This window comes from Bubalus bubalis, chromosome 14 (genome assembly GCF_019923935.1).
Source record: "Bubalus bubalis isolate 160015118507 breed Murrah chromosome 14, NDDB_SH_1, whole genome shotgun sequence".
Taxonomy (NCBI): Eukaryota; Metazoa; Chordata; class Mammalia; order Artiodactyla; family Bovidae; genus Bubalus; species Bubalus bubalis.
Genome location: NC_059170.1, coordinates 28,994,043 through 29,019,707, shown reverse-complemented (window position 1 = coordinate 29,019,707; position 25,665 = coordinate 28,994,043). Strand labels below are relative to the sequence as shown.

At 54.4% G+C, this 25,665-nt stretch overlaps 1 protein-coding gene across 1 annotated transcript in view; it reads right to left on the bottom strand.

Annotated features, from left to right (window-relative positions):
* NTSR1 (neurotensin receptor 1) overlaps positions 1-17,863 on the bottom strand; it is a 52,441-nt gene extending 34,578 nt beyond the window's left edge. The window contains exons 1-2 of the mRNA XM_025263819.3: positions 17,606-17,863; positions 16,693-17,452 (exon numbers count right to left, since the gene is read on the bottom strand). Of these exons, the coding sequence (XP_025119604.1) occupies positions 16,693-17,406 (714 nt within the window). The 5' untranslated portion in view covers positions 17,407-17,452; positions 17,606-17,863. The remainder of the gene's footprint in view (positions 1-16,692; positions 17,453-17,605) is intronic.
* Positions 17,864-25,665: the final 7,802 nt, after the last annotated feature.

The following is a 25,665-nucleotide window of genomic DNA, read 5'->3' as shown; positions in this document are numbered from 1 at the left end:
TTCTCTTTGTGAGCAAGACACGCACACAGAAATAAACTTTCACTGTGCACACCTATCTTCTGCAGAGCTCTGGTTCAGCCCGAGTGGAAACGGGTCCAGGGACTGGCCAGCAATTAAAACCACCAATGCATTCAATTTTCACTGAAATAGAAACAGCTTTGCAGAGGGGAAGTTGAGAAATGAGCCCTCTGCCGTTTTTAGAACCAAACGTAAAAACCCGCAGGAGCAAAGCTGGGGTTGAATGGAAGCTTTCCGTACTCCTGCCTTGAGCATCCGTCTGTCTGTCCACCCCCAGAGGAAAGCTGGCAGTTTGCCAACCAAGCCAGATGTTGGGGAGTCAGGGATGCCTTATTGGACTCCGCCTTCGTTACTCAGGGAGGAGTGGAGCCCGAGGTCGGCATAGGAGCTGTGAGGTTACGGGGTGGAGAGCTTCATGGACGAGACAGCCCTGGGGCCCTGCTGAACAGTGGCGGGAGGTGAGGACATCACAGTCAAGGAGCCCGAGACTCTGTCCTACTGGGTCAAAACTCAGATGCTCAGAAAATCTGGGGGGAGCAATCACCCACTTCCCCAGACCTGAAAGCCTCTTGGTCCTTCCTCCAGGAAGCCCTCCCTCCAGGAAGCCCTCCCTGCTTCGGGAAGCTGACATTGCTTGAAAGTCAATGTCACTCTTCCTTGTCCTCATAGGGAGTCCTGGGAGGGCTGTAAAGAGCCCAAATGGTGCTGTTTGGGGCCTGAATGAGCCATAGAGTTTGGGCAATCCTAGAACTCTGATTGGCCTGGCACTGTCTGCTCTGACAGAGGGTGAGAAGTGTAGGGCACTTGGGGCAGGGTTGGGCCCCGAGTTGGTCGCAGCACTGGAGGGCCAAGGGTGTGGCACCCAGCTACTCTGTCCTGTGGCCCGCTTTACCTGCTCTCAAGCAGGAGTGAAGCCTGGCCAGTGTGAGTCAACATTTCCCCCCAGACTCCAGGAAGGACCCAGGGAAACTCAGAGGAAACAGGGCAGGTCCCTGGGCAGTGCCTCAGTTCCCTGCTGGCCCTCAGGAAGCTCCTGCTGACCAAGGTCTGCCCAGGCTATTTGCCTGGATTCCTAACATCCAGGAGCCATTTGAGCTTTCAACCAGATACGATGACTGGTCCAGGGTCCACCTCTTCCAGCCGAGGTGCACCCTCCAGCTGCCCTGGACACATGTCCTTGTAGAAATTCTGTCCAGCTGCCCCATCTGTGCAGCCTGCTGGAGTCACCTGGTTGCTAGCCAGGGGCTTGGAGCCGCTGCCCAGAGCTGCTTTGCTGAGTGCCGGCAGGCTTGTGGAAAGAAGCTGGCTGCAACCTGCTTGCTGGATGGGCCCTATCACAGGGAAGGAAACTGTGTTCCAGGTGGTGACAGCCGTGTTTATGTTCAGGGGCAGAGACAAGCTGTTTGTGCCTTGCCGCACTCCGGAACTTGAACCCACCTGTTCCCGGCAAACTCCGGGCTGGGGTCCCTGTGATCCCCTTGCCCTCCCAGCCTTGCTGCTTCATACTCATGGCGATTCAGGGACTGTGCCCACAGGCTCAGGTGCCATGCTGGGTGCGGTAGAGGGCAGAGGGAGCTGGAGAGAGAGAGAGAGAGAGAGAGAGAGAGCCCTAGATGACAAGTCTTTGGGGAGATGGGGACATGTGTGCACAGAGGCCCTCCGGGCTGAAGGGGCCTGCATGGGCTCTTGTGGGGGCTCGACATGACCTGACCTGGCTTCAGAAGATAACTCTTCTGGTTGGAACGAGACAGTCTCTCTCTGGGACTCCAGGAACACCCAGCGCCTGTGTGACCAACGAGCCTGGGTGACACTAAGCCCTCTCCTTCCTGATAGTCAGTGCTCACAAACACCAGCGCCCACCCCTTTATCCTCTTGATGGAGCCAGGGGATCGATCGGCTGCACCACAGCATCTGGTTTCCAAAGCAACCCTAGAGGCAACAGTGTGACACCCAAATGCTGTCAGAAGTGATGAGGGTCACAAGCATCATTCAGCACCCGTCTCTCCTGTGGTAGTAATGGATGAGCAGACCCCCTGGGTTGTGGGCACCCTCACTGTTTGTGGATATGGAGCCACTTGACCTCAGATCTGTGAACTGACTAATCCCATGATGTCTGTGGAGGGTTCCTGTCTTCCAGGGGCCACACTGCATGGGACAGTCAGGAGCTCCTGGGACCCACATGCGGGTAACTGGGGTGACCGACTCCGTTTCCCAGAGGGGCAAAAAGTGTAGAGGAGAGGGTCACATGGGGCCCCTTCAGGCGTTCCTTCATTGAGAGCCTGCCCTCCTGGATTCCATGCTCTGACAGCAGCTATTTCTCCAGAGCAGGAGAAACAAAAACAAGTTTAATTTATTGGTAATAGCAGTGGAAGTCCTGAGGCAGCTGGGGCCTGAGCCACTGGCTCTTGGACACCGGAGCCTCCCTGGAGATCTATTTCTGTCCTGGCATGCTGGTGCTGGATTCTAAATAGTTCCTGCACCATGACCCCAGCTCATAGTTTCTGAGAGTGTGGGGGAAGTTGACCCAGGGGTGCCCCATCCCTTTTGAGATTTAGTGAAAAAGGTCAGGGAAGGACTCCATTAACACCCCTAGAAAGGGCTGGAATTGGCTCAAATGATTTAAATGTCAACCAGACACTCCTTGTCATTGGGGTGCCGGTGACCTTGTCCCTTGGGCCACTGTCTGGCAGCTCCTTTCAGTCTCTGTCTGGTCAAGCCCAGGGGCAAGACAGGGAGGGGAGCTCTTGGCTCTTCAGGGGACCACTAGGGCCCCAGGGAATGGAGCAGGGATTGAGGGCCTTGAGGCAGAGCCACTGGGAACCCCCCTGTGCCCAGGTCAGGGAGCCTAGTGGGTAGGGAGGGTACCCAGACACTGGGTTGGAGGGTGCTGGGAAACTGTCCACAGTCTGGCCTCACTGCTGCACCCCCTTTCTGGCTCACCCTTGGGCCAGCACAGCCTCCTGATCAGGGACCCAGCATCCACACCTGCCCTTCCCGGCCACCCCGCACAGCAGAGCCATCTCGGCTGCTGAGTCCCAGGAGTAAACCCAGGCTTGTTCTGCACATGTGTCCCCTTGGGCTTCACATGGCCACGTGGAGACAGCATGGATTCTGACCCAGGTTCAGAGGCCCCACAGAGGTGTTAAAGTTTTCATGCTTGGAGCAGAAAGGATGGACCCTTGGAGCCACAGACCTCGCCGTAACCTCTTTGCCATGGCTGGCTCCCTACATTTGACCCCCTTGACTGCCACAGGCACCTGTCCTTCACTGTAGGCTCGTGCGTGGTCATCAAGTCAAACTGAGCTCAACTTTGGTTCATCACAGTGTCAGACGGGACCAAGCTGGGACAAGTCAGCACGCTCCAGCAGGCAGTGAGAGTTTTCAGCCAAGGAGCCACCTGATAAGGTGTGAACAGGTGGGGCTACCTGACAAGGTGTGAACAGGTGGGGCTACCTGACAAGGTGTGAACAGGTGGGGCTACCTGACAAGGTGTGAACAGGTGGAGCTACCTGACAAGGTGTGAACAGGTAAAACAACTGGCCAAGCCTGGTAGAGGATCCTGAGGCTCATCCTCAGAGGCCTATTCTTTCCAGGCCTGCGGGGCGTAGGGAGAAAGCAGTGACAGAACCCATGTGTTCGTGGTCCCAACCTCACAGGTTCACCACGGGGGTCAAATGAGAATATCTATGAAAGAGGATTTGTGGCCTGCCTGACCTGTGTCCTCTTCCTCCCCCAGCCCCACCCCACCCAGGGCCATGTCCTTGCAGGGAGGTCAGAGAGCATCTCCTCTGCTGAGACACCATCCTGGCTGGTCTTGGGACTGTGCTGGGCACTTGCACTGGAGGCCTGTGAGGTCTGCATTCAGCCCTTCCTGCTCCAGCATTCACCCAGGGGCCCCTCACGGGCCTGAGCTGAGACGACCCGGGCAGGCAGCACACAGGGGCCAGCCCTCTGTCCAGGAGAGTTGGCCCTGATCCCACTTTCTGTCTCTGCCCTTGCAAGTGGGATCTAGTGGGGTTATTGGTGGCCCCCAGTCCTAACCCCTGGATCCTGTGAATGGGACCTTATTTGGAAAAAGGGTCTCCATGGATGCAGTTAAGGATCTCAAGATGAGATCACTCTGGATAGGGGTGGCCCTAAATCCAGTGACAAATGTCCTTAGAAAGAGCCAGAGAGGAGCGACGTGGACACAGGGGAGAAGTCATGAGAAGATGAAAGCAGAGATGGCAGAGAGGTGCCATGAGCCCAGGACGCCTGGACCACAGAAGCTGGAAGAAGCAGGAGGACTCTCCCTGGGAGCCCCTGAGGGAGCCTGTTCTGCCCACACTCTGATTTGGGAGCCCAGCCTCCCAGTTCTGGGAGAATGGATTTCTGTGGTCTGTTGCTGCAAACCCAGGACCATCAGCTCACGAGACCGTGAGGTTCTCGCAGCTTCCATGACAGGCAGATGCATAGAAAGTGTTTGGGGTTAGAGCTTTTTCAAAACGTGAAGATCCACCCTGTGTGGTTTTAACTGGAAGCTTTCTGAGCGCCTTCTAGCTGCTCTCCAGCTCTGACATAAAAGTAGGTATTTTTAATACACAAGACAGCGTCTCTTAAACAAGCTGTCAGGAAAATGAATTGCAGGAAGTTTAGCGGGTGTTAACCCTGTCTAGGTGCCCTGCAATTATCCGCGTTGAGTCTGCAGGCGAGTGTGACAGGGTGGGGGCTCAGAGGCGCCTTACTGTTGCAGAGCAGCTCGCCTCGGCGGGGGTACACTGTCTGCTTGCCAGCTCACTGTGGCTGGCTGGTGTTTTTTCCCAATCTTCTGGGCCTCTGAGCACGCCAGGAGCCCACTGTCCTCTGGGCCCCTGTGAGACTTGAGCCCCACTGAGCCCTGGCCTGGGTGTGGCAGGTGCCCCGTCTGCCCCTCCTCCCCAAACCCCAGGCAGCCCTAGGCAGAGAAGACGTCTCTTGGGGGTGCTCAGGTCCACCTCGGCAGAGTGGGCAGTGGGGCTGGGCAGAATTTGGTACCCAGGCATTGCAGCAGCCTGTGGGGACAGAGGGGCCTTCAGGCCAGCCGCACTCCCTTCTGCCTCCAGCTAAAGCCATAAGGGCATCAGCAAGGGCCATGCCATGACTCAGCTGCCTGATCCCTTGCTCATGGGGCTCTCCATCCGGCCTCCTTCCCTGGATGCTGGTGCCTGAGCTCCTGACCTGCTGTCCGGGGAGACAGGCAGACCACTGGGAGATCACCAGGGGGTGCTCAACTTCAACTTGGCCCTACCTCCCCCAGGCCCACCCCTGGGGTGGGAAGAACAAAGGGATGATGTCACAGGGTTCCCCACATTGATGACAGTCCAGAGGGGGGCCCCCAGGACTGCCTGTCCAAGTAGGTCCTGGGGATAGAGAGATCTCTGCCCCCGCCTGACACACCTTCCTCTTAAGGGTCCCCAGGTGGGGCTGGCGGCAACGGGAGCAGCTGGTCTGTCCAGATCATCAGAGCCTGGGAGATGGGTCAGCACAGATGTAACTGCTTCTCCCTTGTCCCCGGCAATAAATAGTGACCCTGGACAGCGCTTCCGACCGTGCATATCCTGCTGGGCACAGAGCCCGAACTGGACTGAGTCACAAAAGAGCAAGTGTTCGATATGGGCTCCAAGCCAGTGTGTCCTGGATGACTGGACAGACAGGGCTCCCCAGTGACACGATCCAGATGCACTTTCACTCCCTCCCAACCCTTGGGAGCTGGAGGTTTGCAGTCCTGCCAAACAACTAGGAAACGATGCTCCGGGTGACAGTACCCCATGGCCTGCTGTGAGCTCTCACAACTTCATAATTTCTGAACAAGGCCGATTCCAAACAACCCCAGGACTCTCTGAACTTCAGGACATTGGAAGTGGCGTGTTTCTTCAAACAGAGGAACTCTCTTTGAGTCACTCACTAAAGAATGCTCTTAACCTTTAGATGTGTCCTCAGAGAGTTATTGAAATTTACAATAAACCCACCTTTTAAGACAAAGAGCTAAAAATGTTTAAGTCCAAATAATGCTGCACTTTTTCATAAGCCTCAGTACAAAATTTACTCAAACACTGGGGCTGTCTTCCATTTTATGTTTCTAGGATAACAATGTTTCTTTTTATGTATTCTTTTGCTACATTGTTTTAATAATCCCTTTGAACCAAGTCTTTTATCATAAGCTGCCTGAGATATTTTTGAAAGTAGGCAATGTTTAAAATCCACAGATGATTTCTACTTGGGGCACTGGACAAGCTCGCCTGTCATAAACAACTACAAAATTGTACACAATTTGTCAGGCGATTGTTTTCAGACACAAGACAAACCACAGTGCACAACCATGGCTCCCGAGAGCAGGAAAGTCACAAGGTGGGGTCTGCTGTCACCCAGTGCTCTACTTGGGGACACTTTCCTCGTTGTGACATGAGGAGCTGGGGTCTGAGCAGAGCTTGGCTACTCCAGTTGATGAGGCAGAATTCAGAGCTTGGGGCTGCAGGAGTGGCTTTAATCTGCAGATTTGGGTGCTGGGAGGGGGACCTGCATGGTGGGGTCCTCAAAAGCCCGCGGGGGTCTCTCGTAGGTTCTGGGCTGGCTGGGCTGTGTGCACACACTGTGACCTTGATGGGCTTATGGGAGGGTGGCTGGTATCCTGGCTGAGCTGGAAGGGAGAGAAGTCTTCCTCACACACTAAGCATCCCACTGAGATGCCAGCACGTCCACACCTTAGGAATAAGGACCATGCCCTAAAGTCTAGACCCACCCTAACCAAGCCAAAAATCAAACGGACAACATCCTCAAAAGAGACTGAGTCCAGTCGCAAGTCCTCCCAGTGTAGGAGGGTGTGGGCTTTCACTGATGAGGTGTAAACCAAGCCTACACATGAAGCAAAGGTTTAGACAAACCCAACAGCCATTTGTGATAAAACTCTCAGCAAACAAGCCATAGAAGGCAACTTTCTTCACCTGATTCTAAAAAAAATTTACTAAAAATTTAAACTAAAACTCTCATATTAGTCCCTTAGTTGTGTCTGACTCTTTGTAACTCCATGGACTGTAGCCCACCAGGCTTCTCTGTCCATGGAATTCTCCAGGAAAGAATACTGGAGTGGGTAGCCATTCCCTTCTCCAGGGGACCTTTCTGACCCAGAAATTGAACTCAGGTCTGCTGCATTGCAGGTGGATTCTTTACCATCTGAGCCACCAGGGAAGCCCTCAAACTTAATTATAAATACTAAAGACTTCCTCTCTAAGATCAGTAGCAAGGCAGGGAAACTTTCTCCTCCACCCCTATTAAATATCATACTAGAAGTTGTTGCTAGACCAATAAGGCAAGAAAAGGAAATTAAAGATTTGGAAGGGATGAAATATAACTTCCTCTATTCTTAAACAACATCTCTGTTGACATAAAAAATCCCAGGGAATGTACAGAGGGATTTCTAGAATTAATAAGTATACTTATCATGGTTGTAAGATATAAGGCCAATAACTAAAAATCAATCACATTTATATATACTAGCTGCAAAAAATAGGAAATAGAAAAAAATTTTAAGTACATATATATATATATATAATTCCCCAAACATGAATAATTAGATATAAACATAACAAAATATGTGTAGGATCTCTATGCTGAAATCTACTACCATTGAAAAAAAATCAAAGACCTAAATAAATACAGTGATGCACCTTGCATATGGATCAGAAGGCTCAGTATTAAGATGTCAAGTCTCCCCACGTAGATCTATTAGTATAGAGGAACACAATCCCAACTGAAACCTGCAGGCTTTTTTGTAGATACTGAAAGTCTGATTCTAAAATTTATGTTAAAAAGCAGAGGAACTAGAGTAGCCAAAACGCTTTTGGAAAAGAACAAGGTTGGAGCACTTGCGCTACTTGAAAGACTTCCTATAAAGCTGTGACGACAGGAATGTGGGACTGTGGGTGGAACAGGCACAAAGACTAAAGGGACACATGACAGTCTGGATATAGCCCCAAACACAAGGTCAGATGAGTTTTTATTAAGGTACAAGAAAACTTCAAAGGAGAAAAGATCATCCTTTCACAAATGGTATTGATCATTTGGGTAAGTATATGCAAAAATTACCTATATCTCACATTCTATAGAGAAATTAACTCAAAATGGATCATAAGCCTAAAAGTGTAAAACACAGAACTATATAGATTCCAGAAGATAAAAAAAAGAAAAACACTTTGTGACCTTGCATAAGCCACTAAAATTTTTGATAAGTTAGGTTTTATCAAAATTCCAACCTTTTGCTCTGTGACCTGCAACATTAGGAAAATACAAAGACAAGCCACAGAAGGGGAGAAAATATTTGCAAATCACATCTCACAAAAGACTTAGATGCAGAATATATATTTAAAACTCGCAAAGGTCAACGATAAGAAAACAAACAACCCAGGACTTCCCTGGTGGTCCAGTAGTTAAGAATCAACCTTCCAAGGTGGGGGGATGCAGATTCAATCCCTGGTTGGGAAACCAAGATCCCATATGCGGTGGAGCAACTAAGCCCTAGCATTGCATCAAAAGATTCCACATGCCGTAACCAAGACCCAGTGCAACCAAATAAATAAATAAATATCTTAAAAAAGAAAACAACCCAATTTTAAAAATAGCCAGGAACTTCCCAGGTGATCGAGTGGCTAAGATTCTGTGCTCCCAATGCAGGGGGGGCAGGTTCAATCCCTGGTCAGGGAACTAGATCCCACATGCCACAACTAAAGATTCTGTGTGCCACACCTATCAGTCAGCACAGCCTATATATATATATATATATATATATTTTTTTTTTTTTTTAATAGGCAAACTACAGGAACAGACACTTTTCCAAAGAAGATACACAGATGTCACGTAACTGCCGGAAAAGATGCTTAATATCATGAGTCATCAAGGAAATGCAAGTTAAAACCCCAGCAAGATACCACTACACACCTACAGAATGGATAAATGAAAAGCAGAAAAACAAACAAACCAGACACCGACAGTGCCAGGTGCTGGCCGGGATGCAGAGAACTGTCTTTCCACCACGTTGCTAGTGGATGGTCAACATGGCACATCCACTGTGGAAGGTCTGGCAGCTTCCTCCGAAGTTAAACACACTTCCTGTATGACCCAGAAATCTGACTCTCATGCTTAAATGAGAAAAATGAAAGCATGTGTTCACACATCGGCCTGCACATGAATATTTGCAGCAGGTTTATTCATAATCACTCAAAACCAGAGACCACCCAAAAGTCCTTCCAACAGTGAGTGGTGAGCATGTGGTGGAGCATCTGTGCAGTAGAGTACTCCTCCACACACAAAAGGAACACGCTACTGACACAGGCGATGGCATGAGTGAACCTCAGGCTCTAAGAAAGCCAGACTCACAGGCTCAATTTACCTGGCATCAGAGGGGAGGTTGAGGGCAGTGGGTTGCAGAGACTCCTTTGTGTGACAGAACTGGGCTCTATCTTTGGAGCCAGTGGTTACAGGCTTCTCTGTATTTGTCAGAAGTCATGGATGTAAACAAAGGCAAATGATTTTTACTGGGTGTAAACTTTAGTGTTAGTTGCTCAGTCCTGTCCAACTCTTTACAACCCCATGGACTGCAGCCCACCAGACTCCTTGGTCCATGGAATTCTCCAGGCAAGAATACTGGAATTGGTTGCCATTCCCTTCTCCAGGGGATCTTCCCAACCCAGGGAATGAACCCAGGTCTCCTGCACTGCAGGTGGATTCTTTACCATCTGAGACACCAGGGAAGCCTGGATATAAACTTAAGCCTAAGAAAGAAGACAAATGGATCTGGTATCTGATCATTTTTCCACCTTCTCCAAAAGCGGCCTGGTCTGGGTCATCTTGATCATGCACGTGGACTTCCTAACCATCCTCCTGAGTCCCCACTGTGTCAAAGAGGCAGGGAGAACGGTTGTCTGAAGTGTAAGCCACATGGCCTCTTGCTCAGAGTCTCCGAGGGGCCCATTTTCCCAGGATAAAGGATGTCCTGTGTCCTCAAAGCTATGGTTTTTCCAGTAGTCATGTATGGATGTGAGAGTCGGACTGTGAAGAAAGCTGAGTGCCAAAGAACTGATGCTTTTGAACTGTGGTGTTGGAGAAGACACTTGAGAGTCCCTTGGACTGCAAGGAGATCCAACCAGTCCATCCTAAAGGGAATTAGTCCTGAATATTCATCGGAAGGATTGAGGCTGAAGTTGAAACTCCAGTACTTTGGCCACTTGATGTGAAGAACTGACTCATTTGAAAAAACCCTGATGTTGGGAAAGATTGAAGGCAGGAGGAGAAGGGGATGACAGAGGATGAGATGGTTGGATGGCATCACCAACTCAGTGGACATGAGTTTGGGTAAACTCTAGGAGTTGGTGATGGACAGGGAGGCCTGGCATGTTGCAGTCCATGGGGTCACAAAGAGTCGGACAGGACTGAGCAACTGAACTGAACTGAACTGTGTCCTCCATGATCACTCATCACTTGTTGCCCTGCCCTGGGCTCCCCTGCTCTGGCCATGTCACCCCAGCAGGCGCCGTGTACCTGCTGTTCCAGCTCTGCAACCTTCTTCCCCAGATGCTGTCATACCTGCCCTTACCTAAGATCACAGCCCTACTGCCTCTCCTGTTCACTTGCACTTATTTGTGTTGCCACTTCTCTGTCTTCTCTGCTGGGATGCACACCTTTTAGGGAGATTCCCCATAGGACCCTCTGTGTTTGGCATGTGGTGCTGGGTGAGGGGGTGTGGAAGGGGGTGAAGGGGGAGGTGTCATAACAGAAGACAGATGGGGATTCTTCAAGCACATGGTGCTGCAGATTCCCAGCTCAGGGGCCCTCAGGCAGTGAAGGCTTTTCGGGGGAGCTGGACAGATGCTCAGTCTGGTCCCTGACCCTACAGGTATGAGAACAACGCCAGGCTCAGGAGTTTCTGGGGTCTCCTGTAGGACCCTGATGTGTGCATACAGACCCCGAGTTGGGACTGGGTGTGACCGTGGGATCAGCTCCCAGCTCGGGGCAGGGGAGCCTTCTTGGGGGCAGGAGGCTCTTGTTTGCCCCTAAAGGTGCAAATCAGAGAACCTGTCTCTCCTTGAAGCCACCTCTGCTGCGTGGGGTGCCTCAGCCCCATTGCTCCTGGCCCACAGAGTAATTGTCACCTCCAGCTGGTAATTGAGGAAACCGAGCCACAGAAGGTCACATCTGTAGCCTGGCCCTGCAGCTGGTCAGTGGAGAAGTTGCCACTTAACCTTGGATCCTGGGCTGCCAAAGACAAGAAATCCCAAAAGACCCCCTCCCTAGCAGCTTGGGTGCACTGGCCCAGCTCCACCTGGCTCCCTGGCCCTCTCCCCCTCTGGCTCTAGCCATGGGGGATGGAGCCACCTCCACAGGTGCATGTATGTGACATCCCCAAAGGGGGAAGGGGTCATAGCACACGGGCACTCCATCTGGGCCCCTTGTGGGAGCAGAAAGACAGGGCAGGTGTGGGCCTGGCTTGGACGCCCCCATCCTCTCTGGGCCTCGGTTCTCTCTCAGTGCTCAAGGAGCCTGGCTGCTTCCTTTGGGGGACTGCCCTGTCACCAGGGACGGTGGTGGCCAGGTTCGATGCCAGGGTGCTGCCAGGTTAGAGCAGGGATCTTGGGGAGCAGGCAGCCCCCACAGCTGTGAGCTTGGTACCATGGTCCCCCCCAGAGGGCTGAGCATCTGCCTGGCTCCTGGGGTGATGGGGGTGTAGGACGAGCAGCTGCCTGGGGAATTTGAGTTCCCCAGAAATGACCCTCAGACCCTTTGGTACTTTCCTGCCCAAAGGCACCCCCAACCCCCCAAGAGGACCTGGCACCCAAACTGCCTTCACAGAGTGAGGCCATGGACTTGGCCTTTAACCTCTGAGGGACTCATGGAGACAGTGTCTATTCACGGAAATCATCCTTTATCTAAGCCCTGTGAGTTTTGATAATGCTCCATCACAGAGCTGGCAGCACCCACAAGACACAGAACATGCATTGCCCACTGCCAATACCCCTCCCCGCCCTGTGCCCGTCACTTTCCTTCCAGAAAGTCACATGACTGGAGTCATACAGTTGGAACCTTTTGAGGCTGGCTTCCTTCCTTGGCATGGTGCATTCACTCGTGACCACCGCATCTTCACCACATCTTAGAGATTAAGGCAGGCTGGAAATCCTGTCTGACAGGGGCCTGGAGCAGCCAAACCCTAGACACACAGTCGGGGCTGGGGGCAGGGGCAGCTGGTGTCCAGTAGGGACACATTCTCCCTCAGGGGGGAGTGGGGACAGTGGGGAAGTCCCCATCTGGAGATGGGTAGGGTGGTGGTCCTTTAAAGACGGAGAAAGTGGTAAATTTCACATTATGTGTGTTTCACTGGAACAGAAAAAAAGGAACAAAGGCTTGTGATTCCTCTCCCTCTTGAAACACAAGCCATCAGATAACCAGATGGAAACCTGGCTGCTTCTCTGGTGGTGGGATGGAGGCCTCCAACCACCTGAGCAGGTTGACACCCTCCTCCCCTCACAGGCCCTGCCCCACCCAGCACAACTGTCCTGCTGGGGCCAATGGGTGAATGTACCGTGCTGGCACCAAAGCTCACGGCTAGAGTCCTGGTCCCCCTGAGCTGAGACTCTGGACACGAGGGATGGGCTGCGGTCCCCAAGCAGGACACCCAAGCTGAGTGGGTGTCTCTTGGGATGACTGCTCATGGGGGTCCCTGCCCCACTCACTGCCCCAGACTCTCCTTATACAGAACCATAGCACAGTCACCAAACCAAGAAGTCCCACTGCATGCCAGGACATCACTAGTGAGCCCAGGAGTGCACCCCTACTGTCTCAGCAGCAGCATCCTTTCTGCACCTGGGTCTGATGGGAAACCCAGCCTGGTGCTCAGGGGCTACGTCTTCAATCCTCTTAATACAGGAGAGCCCCTTGGCCTGCCCTGAACTTCCATGACCCAGCACGTTGTGAGTGCTGGGCAGATGCTTCCGGGGGAGGAGCTGCATTCTGGGCAGTGAATCCAGCAGGAGGCACCAATTTTGGGGGCACGTCTTTGCCTGTTTCCCTAACATAGCATCACTCTCCTGGGGCCCTGTGACTCGCCAAACTTCAGCCACAAGTGTCAGCATCACCGAGGTGAGCTGGCTGCAGGTGGAGGAATGGGAAATCGATGGATGAAAGGGGAGCGAACAGGTGGATGGATGGGGGTGGGGGGAGAGGGCACAGCGCAGCTGGTGGCACAGGACAGAAACACGGAGAAAATGATCCATGGTCTGATTTTATTGGAACCAATTTTCTTCCACTTTGTGGAGACAGGTCTCGGCGGCCTCTGCATCCACAGATCACGTCAGACTTTAATGGCCTCGGTGCTCAGGAGGCTGCCCAGAGTCGATGTGCCCATGGACATGAGCCCCTCCCATACAAGCCACACCCAGGGCCGGCTGCGCCTTCTGAAGCTGGGCCCAGCCCATCATGAGGAGCAATGCTGCTGGCACTGAATGTGAAAGAGGCCAACTGCAAAGGCAGATTACAGGGGTACCCCATCACCACCCCTGTCGCCCTCAGCCTCGCAGCTGCTGTCAGGGCCACAGGTCCTGGAAAACGGTAACAATGAAGTGATGACCCAGAGCCCTCCCCATGCTGATGCAGGTCTGAAGGGTGATTGCGGGGGAGGCTGTTTTACTGTGGCCTTGTGGGCGGGGGGTGGATCTCTAACAAAGGTACATATGCCCTGTGACCCCTAATTCTCCCCCCGAGGGCACCGTGCATGCAGAGGGGCTGCTCTGAGCTGGGGCACCTCCTAGATACCCACCATCCCTGCTCCTAGAGCAGCAGGCCCCGGGAGGGGGACATCCACCTCCCCCCACCCCTCCCCAGCATTGGGAAGATCTACCCCACTCCCCAGCTTTGGGGAGACAGGATTTACTAGGGGATGGAGATGTGGCAGGGGGAAGGGAGATACCACTACCCTGTAGGATTGAATCCAGTCCCCTGTGGGGCCCTGGGGAGGTGCTGGACCGTTCCAGGGCAACGGGGCAGGCTCCTCAGGCTCCATCTCCCAGGCTTCCCTGTTGACCAGGGGCCCAGGATCCAGGGCCTTTGCTGGCCCGGGAAGCCCTGTCCTCACCATGAGCTCCTCTCACCTCGTCCACTCCAACCACACACTCAGAAAACTCCAGCAATGACAGCTCCAAGTTGCTCAGAAATCTCATCACCGAAGCATCTCATTTCTAAGCGTTACTTCTGATTGCAAGTGTCCAGGATGGAACCTCACGGGGTGGAGGGCTGACACGACTGGTGGGAGACACTCGGGCTGGGAGGGGGCCCCAGTTTTGGAAAGAGTGGTTGTTTTGATTGGCCCACCTTTCCACACTTCCCAACATAGCCCATGAGAGGGAGACACATGGATACAGGTGCCCAGCCCCTCTCTGCATAGATGTCACTGTTTAAAACAGTGGACATTGGCCCGGATTTGTCAAGTGGCCCAGAAGCCCATGTGGGGAACATAAAATCCCCTGGAAACCTCTCCTGGGACAGTGGATGGCACAGAGGGACAAGAGGGGAGGGGGCAAGGCCAGGGCTGAGCTTCCCCACGAGGAATGTTCCTTCAGGCACATGGAGCAGCACACAGGAGCCCAAGGAGCCTCGCGGGAGTGGTCGGTGTCAGAAATAAGCGCGCCTCTAACAACTGGCCCATCAGTCTTTCTCGAGCACATGGCCGAGGCCATTAAAAAAAAATGGAAACTCCGCTCTCTGAGGTCTTGGAGCCAGCAAGTGCTGAGTAAACGCTCAGCAGCGCTACAGCTGCGGCCACAGACGCGGTCCTTCTGTAGAGCCAGCTCCACAGACACTTGCCTAGTGGACGAGTGACCAGGACACAGCCCAGGCCATATCAGCATGGCAGCCTCCCAGCAAAAGCATTCAGGGAGGGCCCTTTGGGAAGCCAAGCCAAGTTCCTGGGGCGTCTGACCATGTGGCACTAACAGAGGGTGAGGGTGCTTGAGGGGGGTTCTCTCTGCGGCTGTGTTTTCTTGATGGTCCGACCCTGGCTGCGCCTGGCCCAGCCCACAGGGGTTCAAGGGGGCGGGGGTCTCAGGGCAGCATCTCCTGGGTGGGCATGACTGACCTGCCCCACCTTCACAGCCAGGTGTCGTGGCTGCTGTCTCCCAACTCCCCAGCCCCAGCACAGCCCACAAGACCCCAGAGGAAGCTGGAAGGTAATTCCCACTCTGTCACCACACGCGCCCTGGTTGCTCCTGCCTGCAGCCTGTGATTCATCTTCCTGCTACACGTGGCTGCCGGGGGCCCCTCCGCACAGGAACACCTGGAGCCAGGGCTGGTGAGGAGTCTGGGGCTTAATTCTGCCCACCGGCTCCATCTTGGTAGTGGCCTGTGGAGGGCCAGTTGCAGCCCAGGATAGACGTGCAGATGGCACTTTCCCCACCCCCAAGCATGCCAGCTTCTGGAGCCCGGCACCCCTGTCATACTCAGAGGCAGCAGCATGGGTTCTGCTGAGAAGCTATTGATGACTTGGGCGTGAAAGGATAGCCAGACAGGACAGCCAGTCTCTCTGGCTACTCCCACTCCAACCTGGCTCAGCCCAGACCCTCCTTTCCCATCCCACTCTGGGGTGGAGGGAGTCCCCGCCCTTTCATGGCTACCCACATCCTGAGGCCACCATGCCATTCCAGGTGGTATCTCTTCCCTGACTTGCTCTGGTGGACACCCTGATCCCAGGCCAGGGCCCTACCTGAGAAGCCTTCTCCCTGGGGCTGGAATCCCCCTGCCTGGCTGAGCCAATGTCCAGGGAGGTCTCCAACCTGGGTCCCCACATGCTTCACCCAGACCCTCCAAGGGCATTGGTCACCCGACTCCAGGCCCTCCAATCTGCCACCAGGCCCAATACCTTAGGATTTTCCAGCAGAAACAACATCACCACCACCACCAGGGACAGCACCTCTGACTGCTTCTACCCGCCAGGAGCCAGACAAGGGCTTCCCATACCTTCTCTCTTGAATCCTGTACCTTCTGAGACCAGGGCTGTGATTGCCCCATTTCACAGATGGGAAAACTGAGGCTAAACTAAGGAACCGGCCCAAGACAGCATCAGGCCAGAAGACCCTGGGGGAGCAGTCTGGGATAGGGGTTCTGTTGTAGAGGAGAGGGACCACACCTGTGGGAAGCACAAAGCCTTTCGAGAAGCTGATGGAAGGGACCCTCTCTGGAAAGAGGAGGACACCAGCACACACATTTGCCTTACACCTCAGGGGCTCTGGGGACAGCTGAGGCCCATCCACAGAGCCTCCGCTCGAGGGAGGTCGGTAATCTGGGCTTCTAGCCCTTTTGAAGGAAGGAGGGGATGAAATAAGTAGGGCTGAGGCCTGGCAGCCCTGGAGTGAAAGGTGGGAAGAAGCCAGGGATCAGGCTGCTCTCGAGTCCCCTGCTCCTCCCCCATCCCCACTCCTTCCCAGCTTCATAGGAATAAAATTTCTTTGGGACATGAAATTTTCTCCAACTTCCTATACCCAGAGGACACACAGACAGGAAACTACTTCTGGGATGAGGCACTGAGGCTTCCCTGAGGGTCCGCCTTGGACCCTTGCTCCCAGGGGAGATCCCGGTCTGGTGGCCTCTGACTCCTGCCCCTGCCCCCCAGAAGAGGCTGCTCACCTGGATGACGACCTTGACTGTGGCGGTGCCCACGATGGGTGTGCACACCAGGCCGCCCGGGTGCTGGCCGTCGGCGCTGCGGTTCTGCTGGCCCATGGTGAAGAGCATAGGCACGGCCAGGAGGCCAGAGGCCAGCCAGACGGCACTGATGAACTTCTTGGTGCGGCTGCGGGACATGAGGGTCTTGGCCTTGAAGGGGTGGCAGATGGCCAGGTAGCGTTCCACGCTCAGGCTGGCCACGTTGAGGGCGGTGGCGTAGGTGCAGGCGTCGCGAAGGAAGTAGTAGCCGCGGCACACGGCATCACCGAAGGCCCAGGGGTGGTGCACCCAGATGAAGTTGTACAGCTCCACAGGCATGGCCAGCAGCAAGATGAGCAGGTCGGACAGTGCCAGGCTGCCCAGGTGGTAGTGCACCGTGCTCTGCAGGTTCTGCAGTGATTTCTTGCGCGCCAGCGTGAAGGCAGTCACGGAGTTGCCCACTGTGCCCACCACGAAGAGCGCCAGGTACACGATGGTCACCAGCACCTTGGAGTAAATGTCCGTGTTCACATCCAGGTCGCTGCTGGGCGCCGCTGGTACGGACTCCGACAGGTTGCCAGAGCCATTGCCCAAGCCCGGAGCCAGGAGCGCCCTCTCCAGCACCGACGGCGGCTGCGTGAACGGGTCGCCGGTCCGGCCGACCCAGGGACCGGGCGCCGAGCTGTTGAGACGCATGTCGGGCGCGCGGGGCGGGGTGCTGCTGTGCTTCCCGGGTCCGCGGCTGGAAGCCAGGGGGAGAGTGGGTGCGTCTTAGGCAGGGACAGAATAGAGGGAGCCCGAGGGGTGGGCGTGAGAGGCCGAGGGGGCGCGCCGTCGAGCCGGGGAGCGCCAACCCGGTCCGTGCCAGCCTCGCGCGCTCGGCGCTCACACTCACCGGGGGTTGCAGCTTCCCTCCGGGCTCCGCGCTTTCCCAGCTTTCTCCGAATGCCCGATCCCACGGTTCCTCCGGTCCCTGGGCGGCAGAACCGGTTCTCACGGAGAGCGCCCGGCCGGCTGGGGCTTGGGCTGCGCGAGGAAAGCCTGTGGAGCCGAGCGGAGCGCACGCCCGGCTGTCCGGCGCGCTCTCTTCTCGTTCGCGCTCTCCGCGCACCTCGCTCCGCGCACCTCCCGCAGCGCCAGCGCCCTCCGGAGCTCTGCGCCTCCACTGAGCCGGCGGCGACCGGCGCGCCCAGCAGTGGAGGGCGCTGGAGGGGAGAGAAGGCGGCCCCAGCCACTGTCCCCGCCCCGCAACGGGGCAGGGCTGGCTGATCACCCCCGCGCACTCTCAGGGACCATCTGGGCTGGAAGGAGCGCCCCAGGGAACTGGGATTCCAGTGAGGTGCGCCAGGAATATTGGCTCTTTCCAGGCACCCTCCTCAGGCAGCTCGCCCCCCTTTCCCGGGTCTCCCCAGCTTCCTATGCCCCACTTCCCCAAGGGAACTGCCCCCGGGTCGCTTCCAGCCCGCCCAAACAGTGGGCTTCCTGCTGAGGTGGGGGGATGCCCTTTCTTCCCGGGATGCCAGAAGCTGGGCTCCCAGGGGGCTCTACTCTAGCACAAGTAACTGGGGGAGGGGATGACTGAGGCGATCTGAAAGCAGAGGATAAAGTACCACCTGCCTCTGTGCACCCTGGGGTGGCCGTGTGCCACTGTGGGTGCAGGTGGTAGGGTCCAGGCCTGTCATCACCACCTGAACATGGACCATCAGATGTCATCCTCAGGGTCCAGCCCGGCAGGATGTAGAGGGACCTGGCTGGGCTGGGAATAAGGAACAGATACCAGAGGGGGCTGAGGGAAAGGGAGCACTGAGGAAAGTGGGTGAGGCTGAGCAGCCCAGACTTCAGACCTGTGCGGGGAGAAACTCAGGCTCAGTGCTTAGTCTCCGGTTCCCAGCTGGCTCTGAGCTCCTCCGCTCCACTGAATCCTGATGTTCCCATCACGGAGTCTTAGCACATAAGATACGTGCTTAAAAATGTACCCTTGCAGGAAACACAAATGTCCCTTTGCTGGAGGCCAGCACAGTGAGCTCAGAGGCAACAGGAGTGGTTTCAACCTGCTGCTTAATATCTGGGTGAGGGTTTTAGCTTCCCCATGCCTCTGTTTAGTCATCTGTGAAATGGGTACACAGTTCAAATCGATGCTCCTGGGTCCCCATTGTTCTGGATGCTGTTGGTGCTGCAAACAGCAGGCGCTCAGTGGACACCTGTGGAGTGAATGCTTTTGTGCGGACTGTGTGAGGATTTCGGAGGATGTGAGGCTGAAATACCTGGGAAAACAAAAGTTGCTTTAACTTCTCCAAGTTAGCCCAGGTTTGCCCCCTGGAAGGCAAGCCCATAGGTTCAGTGAACAGGTCCTAGGGTTGGGAGTTGAGTGTCCTTGCCACAGAAAGCAGTGCCGTGTCAGCCTGTGTTGGCCCCCGGAGGTCATCCTGAACCCATGGGGACATGGGGTCTTGCCGTGGACAGTGGTATTGGGTCACCTCTCTTGAGATCCCCGCCCCTCCCCCCAGAGGAAGGCAGCAGCCAGTGGCCACTTTGCTGGCCAGTAGCTGTTGCTACTCAGGACGTTCCTGATGGAAATGCGCTCTCATTTGGCTGCTTAAGCTCACTGTTTGGTTTTCACATCCCTGACCTTTCTGCTAAGCTGGGCTTCTTTGCAAAGATTTCTTTTCGAGCCAGCCTAGAAGCTTAAAAAATCATAAAAGGCAACTTAGCACAAATATTATGACAAGGCGTTTGCTTGAAATCACAGAGGAAATGTCACCTGGGCCGCCTTGCTGAACCACATGGGTTGCAGGACCTTGTCCGGAGTCCCCGGAGGCTTAAAATCCTCTTTCTGTGAAGCGGGGAGCCTGTCCGGATGGCCCGGCAGCCGGAACCTTCTGAGTCCAAACTGTTTGCCTCTTTCGCTTATGATTTCCCTGGACATGCGCTTCCTGAACAGCTGGGACCCTTTAGGGAAAGCTTTGGTGAGGTGCTCACGGAGGGCGGGGCTGGTCTGCTGTGTCCATCAGTGACTGGACCACACCCTTGACCGAGCCTAACTCCCTCTGAGCCTTGCTGGCCTCCCCCTGACACTCCACATGCTGTGTGTCCGCAACAAGCTTGCTTGTCCGAGTCTGCCAGGGCTGAGATGCTCTGGCAGGTGTCTGAGTTTCTTGGGGAAGCTGGTGTGTCGGCCAAGAGGGCAGCAGCACCTGGGTGTCTCCAGCTTCCTGGGGAGCCCAGCGTGTTGTAGGCAGGGTGGGGTCCTGGCTGTTGAGCTGGGCGGTCACCTGAGCTTCAGTGTGAAGGTCAAGTCTGAGACACTGGAGGGAAGATGCCTGGATGACCACTGCCATGGGCAGGTGTGTGGGGGTTCCTGGTTTGTTTGCTTTGCTAACTTCTCCCAAGCTCTGAAAGGTACCTGGATGTAGTGGGTGCTCAGTGGACTTTTGATGAACTAGTGAAAGAGATTAGATGATGAACAGCAAGACTGGCAACACCCATGGTCTTTCCCCAACAGGCTTCCAAATGCAAGAGGATGTAACTATGGAACCCAAGACAGATCCCTTTGGGTTGCACCCCTGGGCCTGAAGCTATCAAGGGGGCAGGATTATCTAACCATCTTAGGAGAGTGGCAGCCAGGATGAGGGACAGAGGGTGTGACAAGGACTTTACTTTCCTGGCTACAAGAATTCAGTCCTTGGAGTCCTGGGGTCCCATCCTGTCTTTCCTCTGGCCCTCACATGGCCCTTGGGCAGCTCTTATTACAAGAAGCCTTCTTCCTAAAATAAAATAAAAATATAGGTTCACAGCAATACCTGTATCAGCTATCTATTTACCTATTGCTGCATAACAAAGGACCCCAAACTCAGTGAGTTGGTGGCAAAACAAACAGTTTATTGTTATTAAGGTTATTATTAGGTTTCCTATGAGGCTACAGGTGGGTGGGGAGTAGTATACATTTATCTAAAGACCCTAAGAATATGTAGTCTATGTAATTTGTAGTGTTTGGCTGTTGACTTCCCACCCACAGCCTGGAAAGTGCACACGTCAAAACGCAGAGCATTCCAAGGAGGATGTTAAAGACAGAGCAACACTTGTGTGAGAGCTAGTGAGTGGAGCGGGAGTGGCAGGTCTCCTTCCAGGCTGGGCACCTGCCTTGGCTCTCACATCCTTATCCCTCATGTTTCCAATTGTGACTTAACCCTTGGCCCCTGGCTGGCTTTCTGGAAATTCGAGCTGTGGTCACAAGGAAGAGCCAGACGATGGGGAGGGTGTGGCTGCCAGGAGTGTACCCTGCTGACCGTGGGCTCCAGGTCTATAAACCGACCAAGCCTCAGTGGACCCGGTGTCACCAGGTTACTGTGAGCACCGTGTTTCAGGTGCTCCACACGCCGAGTGGAGGTGACTGCTCCACAACTCCGGCTTTACCGCCAGTGGGCTAGATGACGAAGAGGAGGGGCTGAGCTCTGGCTTTACCGCCAGTGGGCTAGATGACGAAGAGGAGGGGCTGAGCTCCGGCTTTACCGCCAGTGGGCTAGATGACGAAGAGGAGGGGCTGAGCTCCGGCTTACCGCCAGTGGGCTAGATGACGAAGAGGAGGGGCTGAGCTCCTGGGCCCCTGAGAGTGCGGGCATGGCTTTCATTCCCGTCAGTGGCAGGGTCCCTGTGGAGGATGCATGAGGAAAGCTGAGTTCCCAGCTGCAGGTTGGGGGCTAGTCCCTCTGGGCTCCACCCTCTGAAGCAGGCAGGAAGATGGGTTCAGGCCGTGGGGACACCTCGGTTGCAACTGTCATTTCACCCCTGGCAGCAGCATGGCCCCTTCTCCTAACAATCGAAACCATCTCACTGTGCACTTTTCTAGCTTTATTGAGCAGAGCGCTTGTACAGGCGATAGCCACTAACACTTGCAGCCGAGAAGGGCCTGGCAACTGTGGACTCCACCTGGGGCGTTGAAGACTTCAGCAAAAAGACGTGTCAGGAAAGATGATGTTTCGGAGGAAAAAAGGGCATGTCAGATCATCTAAGGAGAAAGAGAAAATCTGATCTCCAAAACAAGCTTCCATGCAGCCCAGGTTCCTAAAAATTACTCCTGTGAAGGCTTTGCTGTGGCATGCATTTCAGGCTGATCAACACAAAGGATGCTTTTTAGAATTTTCTTTGAAGTTGCAGCCTGACTTCTGGCAACCAGGTTTGAAACTGACAGAGTTATCCCCCGACCCTGAGTCCTCTGCCTTCCCGCTTCATCCTCCTCCGCCTCCACACTTGGGTCAGGCTACAAAGAGGGTCCCTGATCACCCCCTCCCACAAAGGCATTTTCTTTTTGAGACTTTCTCTTGGGTGAAAGACAACAGCGCATCCGATGCAGAAGGACAAACAGTTCCATCTGCTCAGCTTGCAGAGAAAAGCAGTGTTTTGTCAGCTCTCCCCCTGGGAAGCTGAGTTTATGCCTCTTATAAATTTACCAATTTCTGGTTAGCTTTCCCAGAGGTGCTTGTGAACACACTTGTGACTTAAGCTGAAAGAGAAAGGGTCACAGCTGCTGGGGCCCCACCCCACAGGCCCCTGCCCCCCACCCCGTGGGCCTTCCTTCTGTGAGGGTATCTCCCAGGGAGGGTGGTGCTTGCATAAACATGACTTCTGACAGTCCCAGGTCTTCTTCCAGAGACCCGAAACCTGCGCCTTTGTCTATACTCAGGAGTTCCAGTTGCCTAAAAGTACTTAAATAGAAAAACATGTCTCCCATTTCCTAATGACTTCATATGAGTTCTAAAATAAAACCCTAGTCTCCTTAGTCATTCTTGCCTCGGAGCGTCGAGGTGACTCCGGGCACTCTTGGGAAACAATCAGGTGCCAGGGAAGGCAGGTGACACACTTGCCCGGGTGGCCCCAGCTCTGGGGAAGGAGCCTTGGAGAGAATCCTGTGGAAGCAGTGGCAGCAGGCCTGGTGGCTTGTAGATTCCAGAGTGCAGTCCCCAGGGCACGTCTGAGACTCTAGTGACCCCAGTGGGGTCATCCCTCTCCCCTTCGCCCTGCAGGTAGGCGTGTCTTGGGAGTAAACTCTGGCCTGCAGGTGGGCAGGGTGGAGAGGGGCGCCTTCTCCCGTCAGGCCCAGGTCCTCCTCTGGCTGCCACTGCCTGCCTCTCACCTTCCTGGGACTCCCTTGCCCCACAAGAGCCCCCTGAGGTAATTTCTGAGGTGAGGTAGAGTCTGCAGCTCCCGGGGATGTGCTTTGAGGTCCTGGATGGGCCCCTGATTCCTACAGGATAAGCAGACCAGTGGGGGATGGAGTGGGCAAGGCTGGCCAGTGCTGAGCCCTGGGGTCTCAGAGGGACTTCCTCTGGACCTATTAATCATGGACAGTTGAGGAGCCCCGCTGTGGGCCCCAGGAGGGTCCAGGGGCTGCTGTAACCAAGAACCACAGCCTGGGGGGGCTGCAGTGAGCACAGGTGTACGTGAAGTCCCCCTTCTCCAGGGGCAGCAGTGATGTGCTGTTCACTCTCGTCCCTGCTCAGGGCTGTCCTTGTGGCTCTGGGAGGATGACCTGGTGAGGGTGAGGGCCAGGGCCAGCCTTCTCTGGGGCCCAGTCCTGGGAAAGCCCTTTCCTGGGGCAGGGCTGAAGGCTCTGCAGATACATGGTCTGTTCCCCTCAGAGTGTAATTCTGGGGCAGGCAGCATCACGTCCACACGTGGAGAGCCGCTTGTTTTCACTTCAGAAAGCTCTCTCAGCGCAGTTGTACCGCCCAGCAATCTGGTTTTTAAAAATATCATTGAGGGGAAAAAAAAAGAGCATTAGCACGTTTGAGGGAAATGTGTTCTCGTGTAAATGAGCAGTTAAAATATAATCAGATTATGCATGCAGAGCGAACGCGATCTGCTGAAATCGCAGCCTCTCTCGGGTCCATAAATACACGCGTGCTCGCCGTGCAGATACGCTGCCCGTGCTGCCGACACCAAAGCGGGGATCTGCTGTGGGCATTGTTCTAGGCGCTTCACACACACCATCGCCTTGAATCTACCTTCTCCCTCCCTGCCCCCTGCACACACACATACACACACACACACACACACACAGAGCCATAGATCGAATATTAAATACACACCCATATATCACGGCTGCAACAGCTAAGAGAGCTGATACGTTATAATATTTTTATTTTGAAAAAAGGCCGAGGCTGCTGGATGCCACCAAGTGGATAACCTTGCTGTGGACACCTGTCACGGCCCTTGAATCTCAGTCTGTTTTCTATTATCTTGGTTTCAAATGCCATGTTGGTGGAACAGGCTCATCCTCCACACGGGCAATCTGTTGCCTGTTTGTTACTCTCCACAACAGGCTGAATGGTGCTGCTCTGCTGGTGACAGCGGGCATGGACCCAGGAGGGGACATCTGTTGGCTTTGCTCGTCCAGACCCACAGTGCCACCCCCCAACCCCTGCGCCCCAGACTGGCCTTCCTGCTGGATCCCAGGGGTCTGTGTTCCTGAGAGCCCACCCTGCATGGCCTTGGGGAGGGGCTGGTCCTTTCCTCTCCATCCCTGCTAATCAGAGTGCGCATCCCCACTGCCCTGGGGACACAAGTTGTATGCCTAGAGTCCTTCGTGCTCGTTGGGAGAGGCAGGTCCCTGCCACTGGTTGCCAGGCTGGTTCCAGCAGAGCTGGGGATGGGAAGAGGCCTGGAGCCCTGATGGCATCATTCTAATGCTTGATCCTGCCATACCTGGAATGCGCCCACCCACCCCACTTTTTCTCAAGCTGGCTTGACTTGCGTTTCCATCCACCCCCTAACACTCAAGAATCGAAACCATGGGTGCTTGAGCAAAAATGGACGTGCTGAGCCTGCCATGGGCCCTTCAGACATGACTCAAGGATTCCGCATCCACTTGACGGCTGATTCTTTTATGTGTGAGGATGGAGAAATGGCCACAAAGCGTCGAGAGGAAGCCCAGGGCTCCATTTTTCTGAAATCAGTGGGAGGAGGATGACTGGGCCACGCATGAATTGCCGTCTTCTCTGGAAATTTCAAGGCTGGATAATGAAGACATCAGCTCCTGGGCTGCTCCTGTCTGATGGGAGCCGGTGGGGATAATCGCCTCCTTCCTGTGGCAGCTAATGATTAGCTTCATGCCAGCACATCACCGCCGCAGACTGATTTGCCTACACAGTCAGTTACTTATGAAAAACAAGTTTTCAAGAAAACATAATTCCAGGGCTCCAGTGCTACTTCTTTCAAAATAATCCAGAAACCCCACCCAGTGTCTTCTGAGTCTGAAAATTCTTGAGCAGCCCAAGTCCACTTCTTTCCCACCCAGGGGCAATGGGTACCTGGCTCTGTCATTCGGGTTTAGGGGGTGGGAGGTGTCAGCTCTATTGTGAGATATCCTTGAAAACAAAAGCCTTGGGGAATTACCCCGAAGCCAACATTTCACCCTATTCTTCACCTGCCGATGGATGGACAGATGGATGAGGGATTTTTGACTTTGTCAAATTTGTGTTAAAATAACAATAATTCAGTGGAGACCCTAGGTTGACAGTGGACAAAACTGGAGTGCCTCTGGGCCTGGAAGGTGGGAGCAGGGGATGGGGACTCTGTGCTCGCCCCGCTTCTGTGTGTTTGGCAGTTTCACAACAAAGTTAACAAAACCAAGTCTGGCTTAAATGAAAAGGTGTGTGTTGAGTCGCGATGCTCCACTTGCAAAGACTCTGAGCTGGAAATCAGTGGGTGTTTCCCTTTCAATGATGAGACTAAACCTCAGAATCAGTCCATTGAGGCACCTTGCTACCTCTCCTATTGCTCCCAGTGTGAAATGAGTGGTGAACCCGAAGTGTCTGTATTATAAATACAAAGCCAAGTGCACTGAAGCACACCGTCCCACGTGGCTGTCTGGCCTCTAGCTGTCTCCATGACCTCTGGAGCATCGTGAGGTTGAATCAGGCTGGGCCCAAATTACAACAGAAATGAAGGCATTTTTAT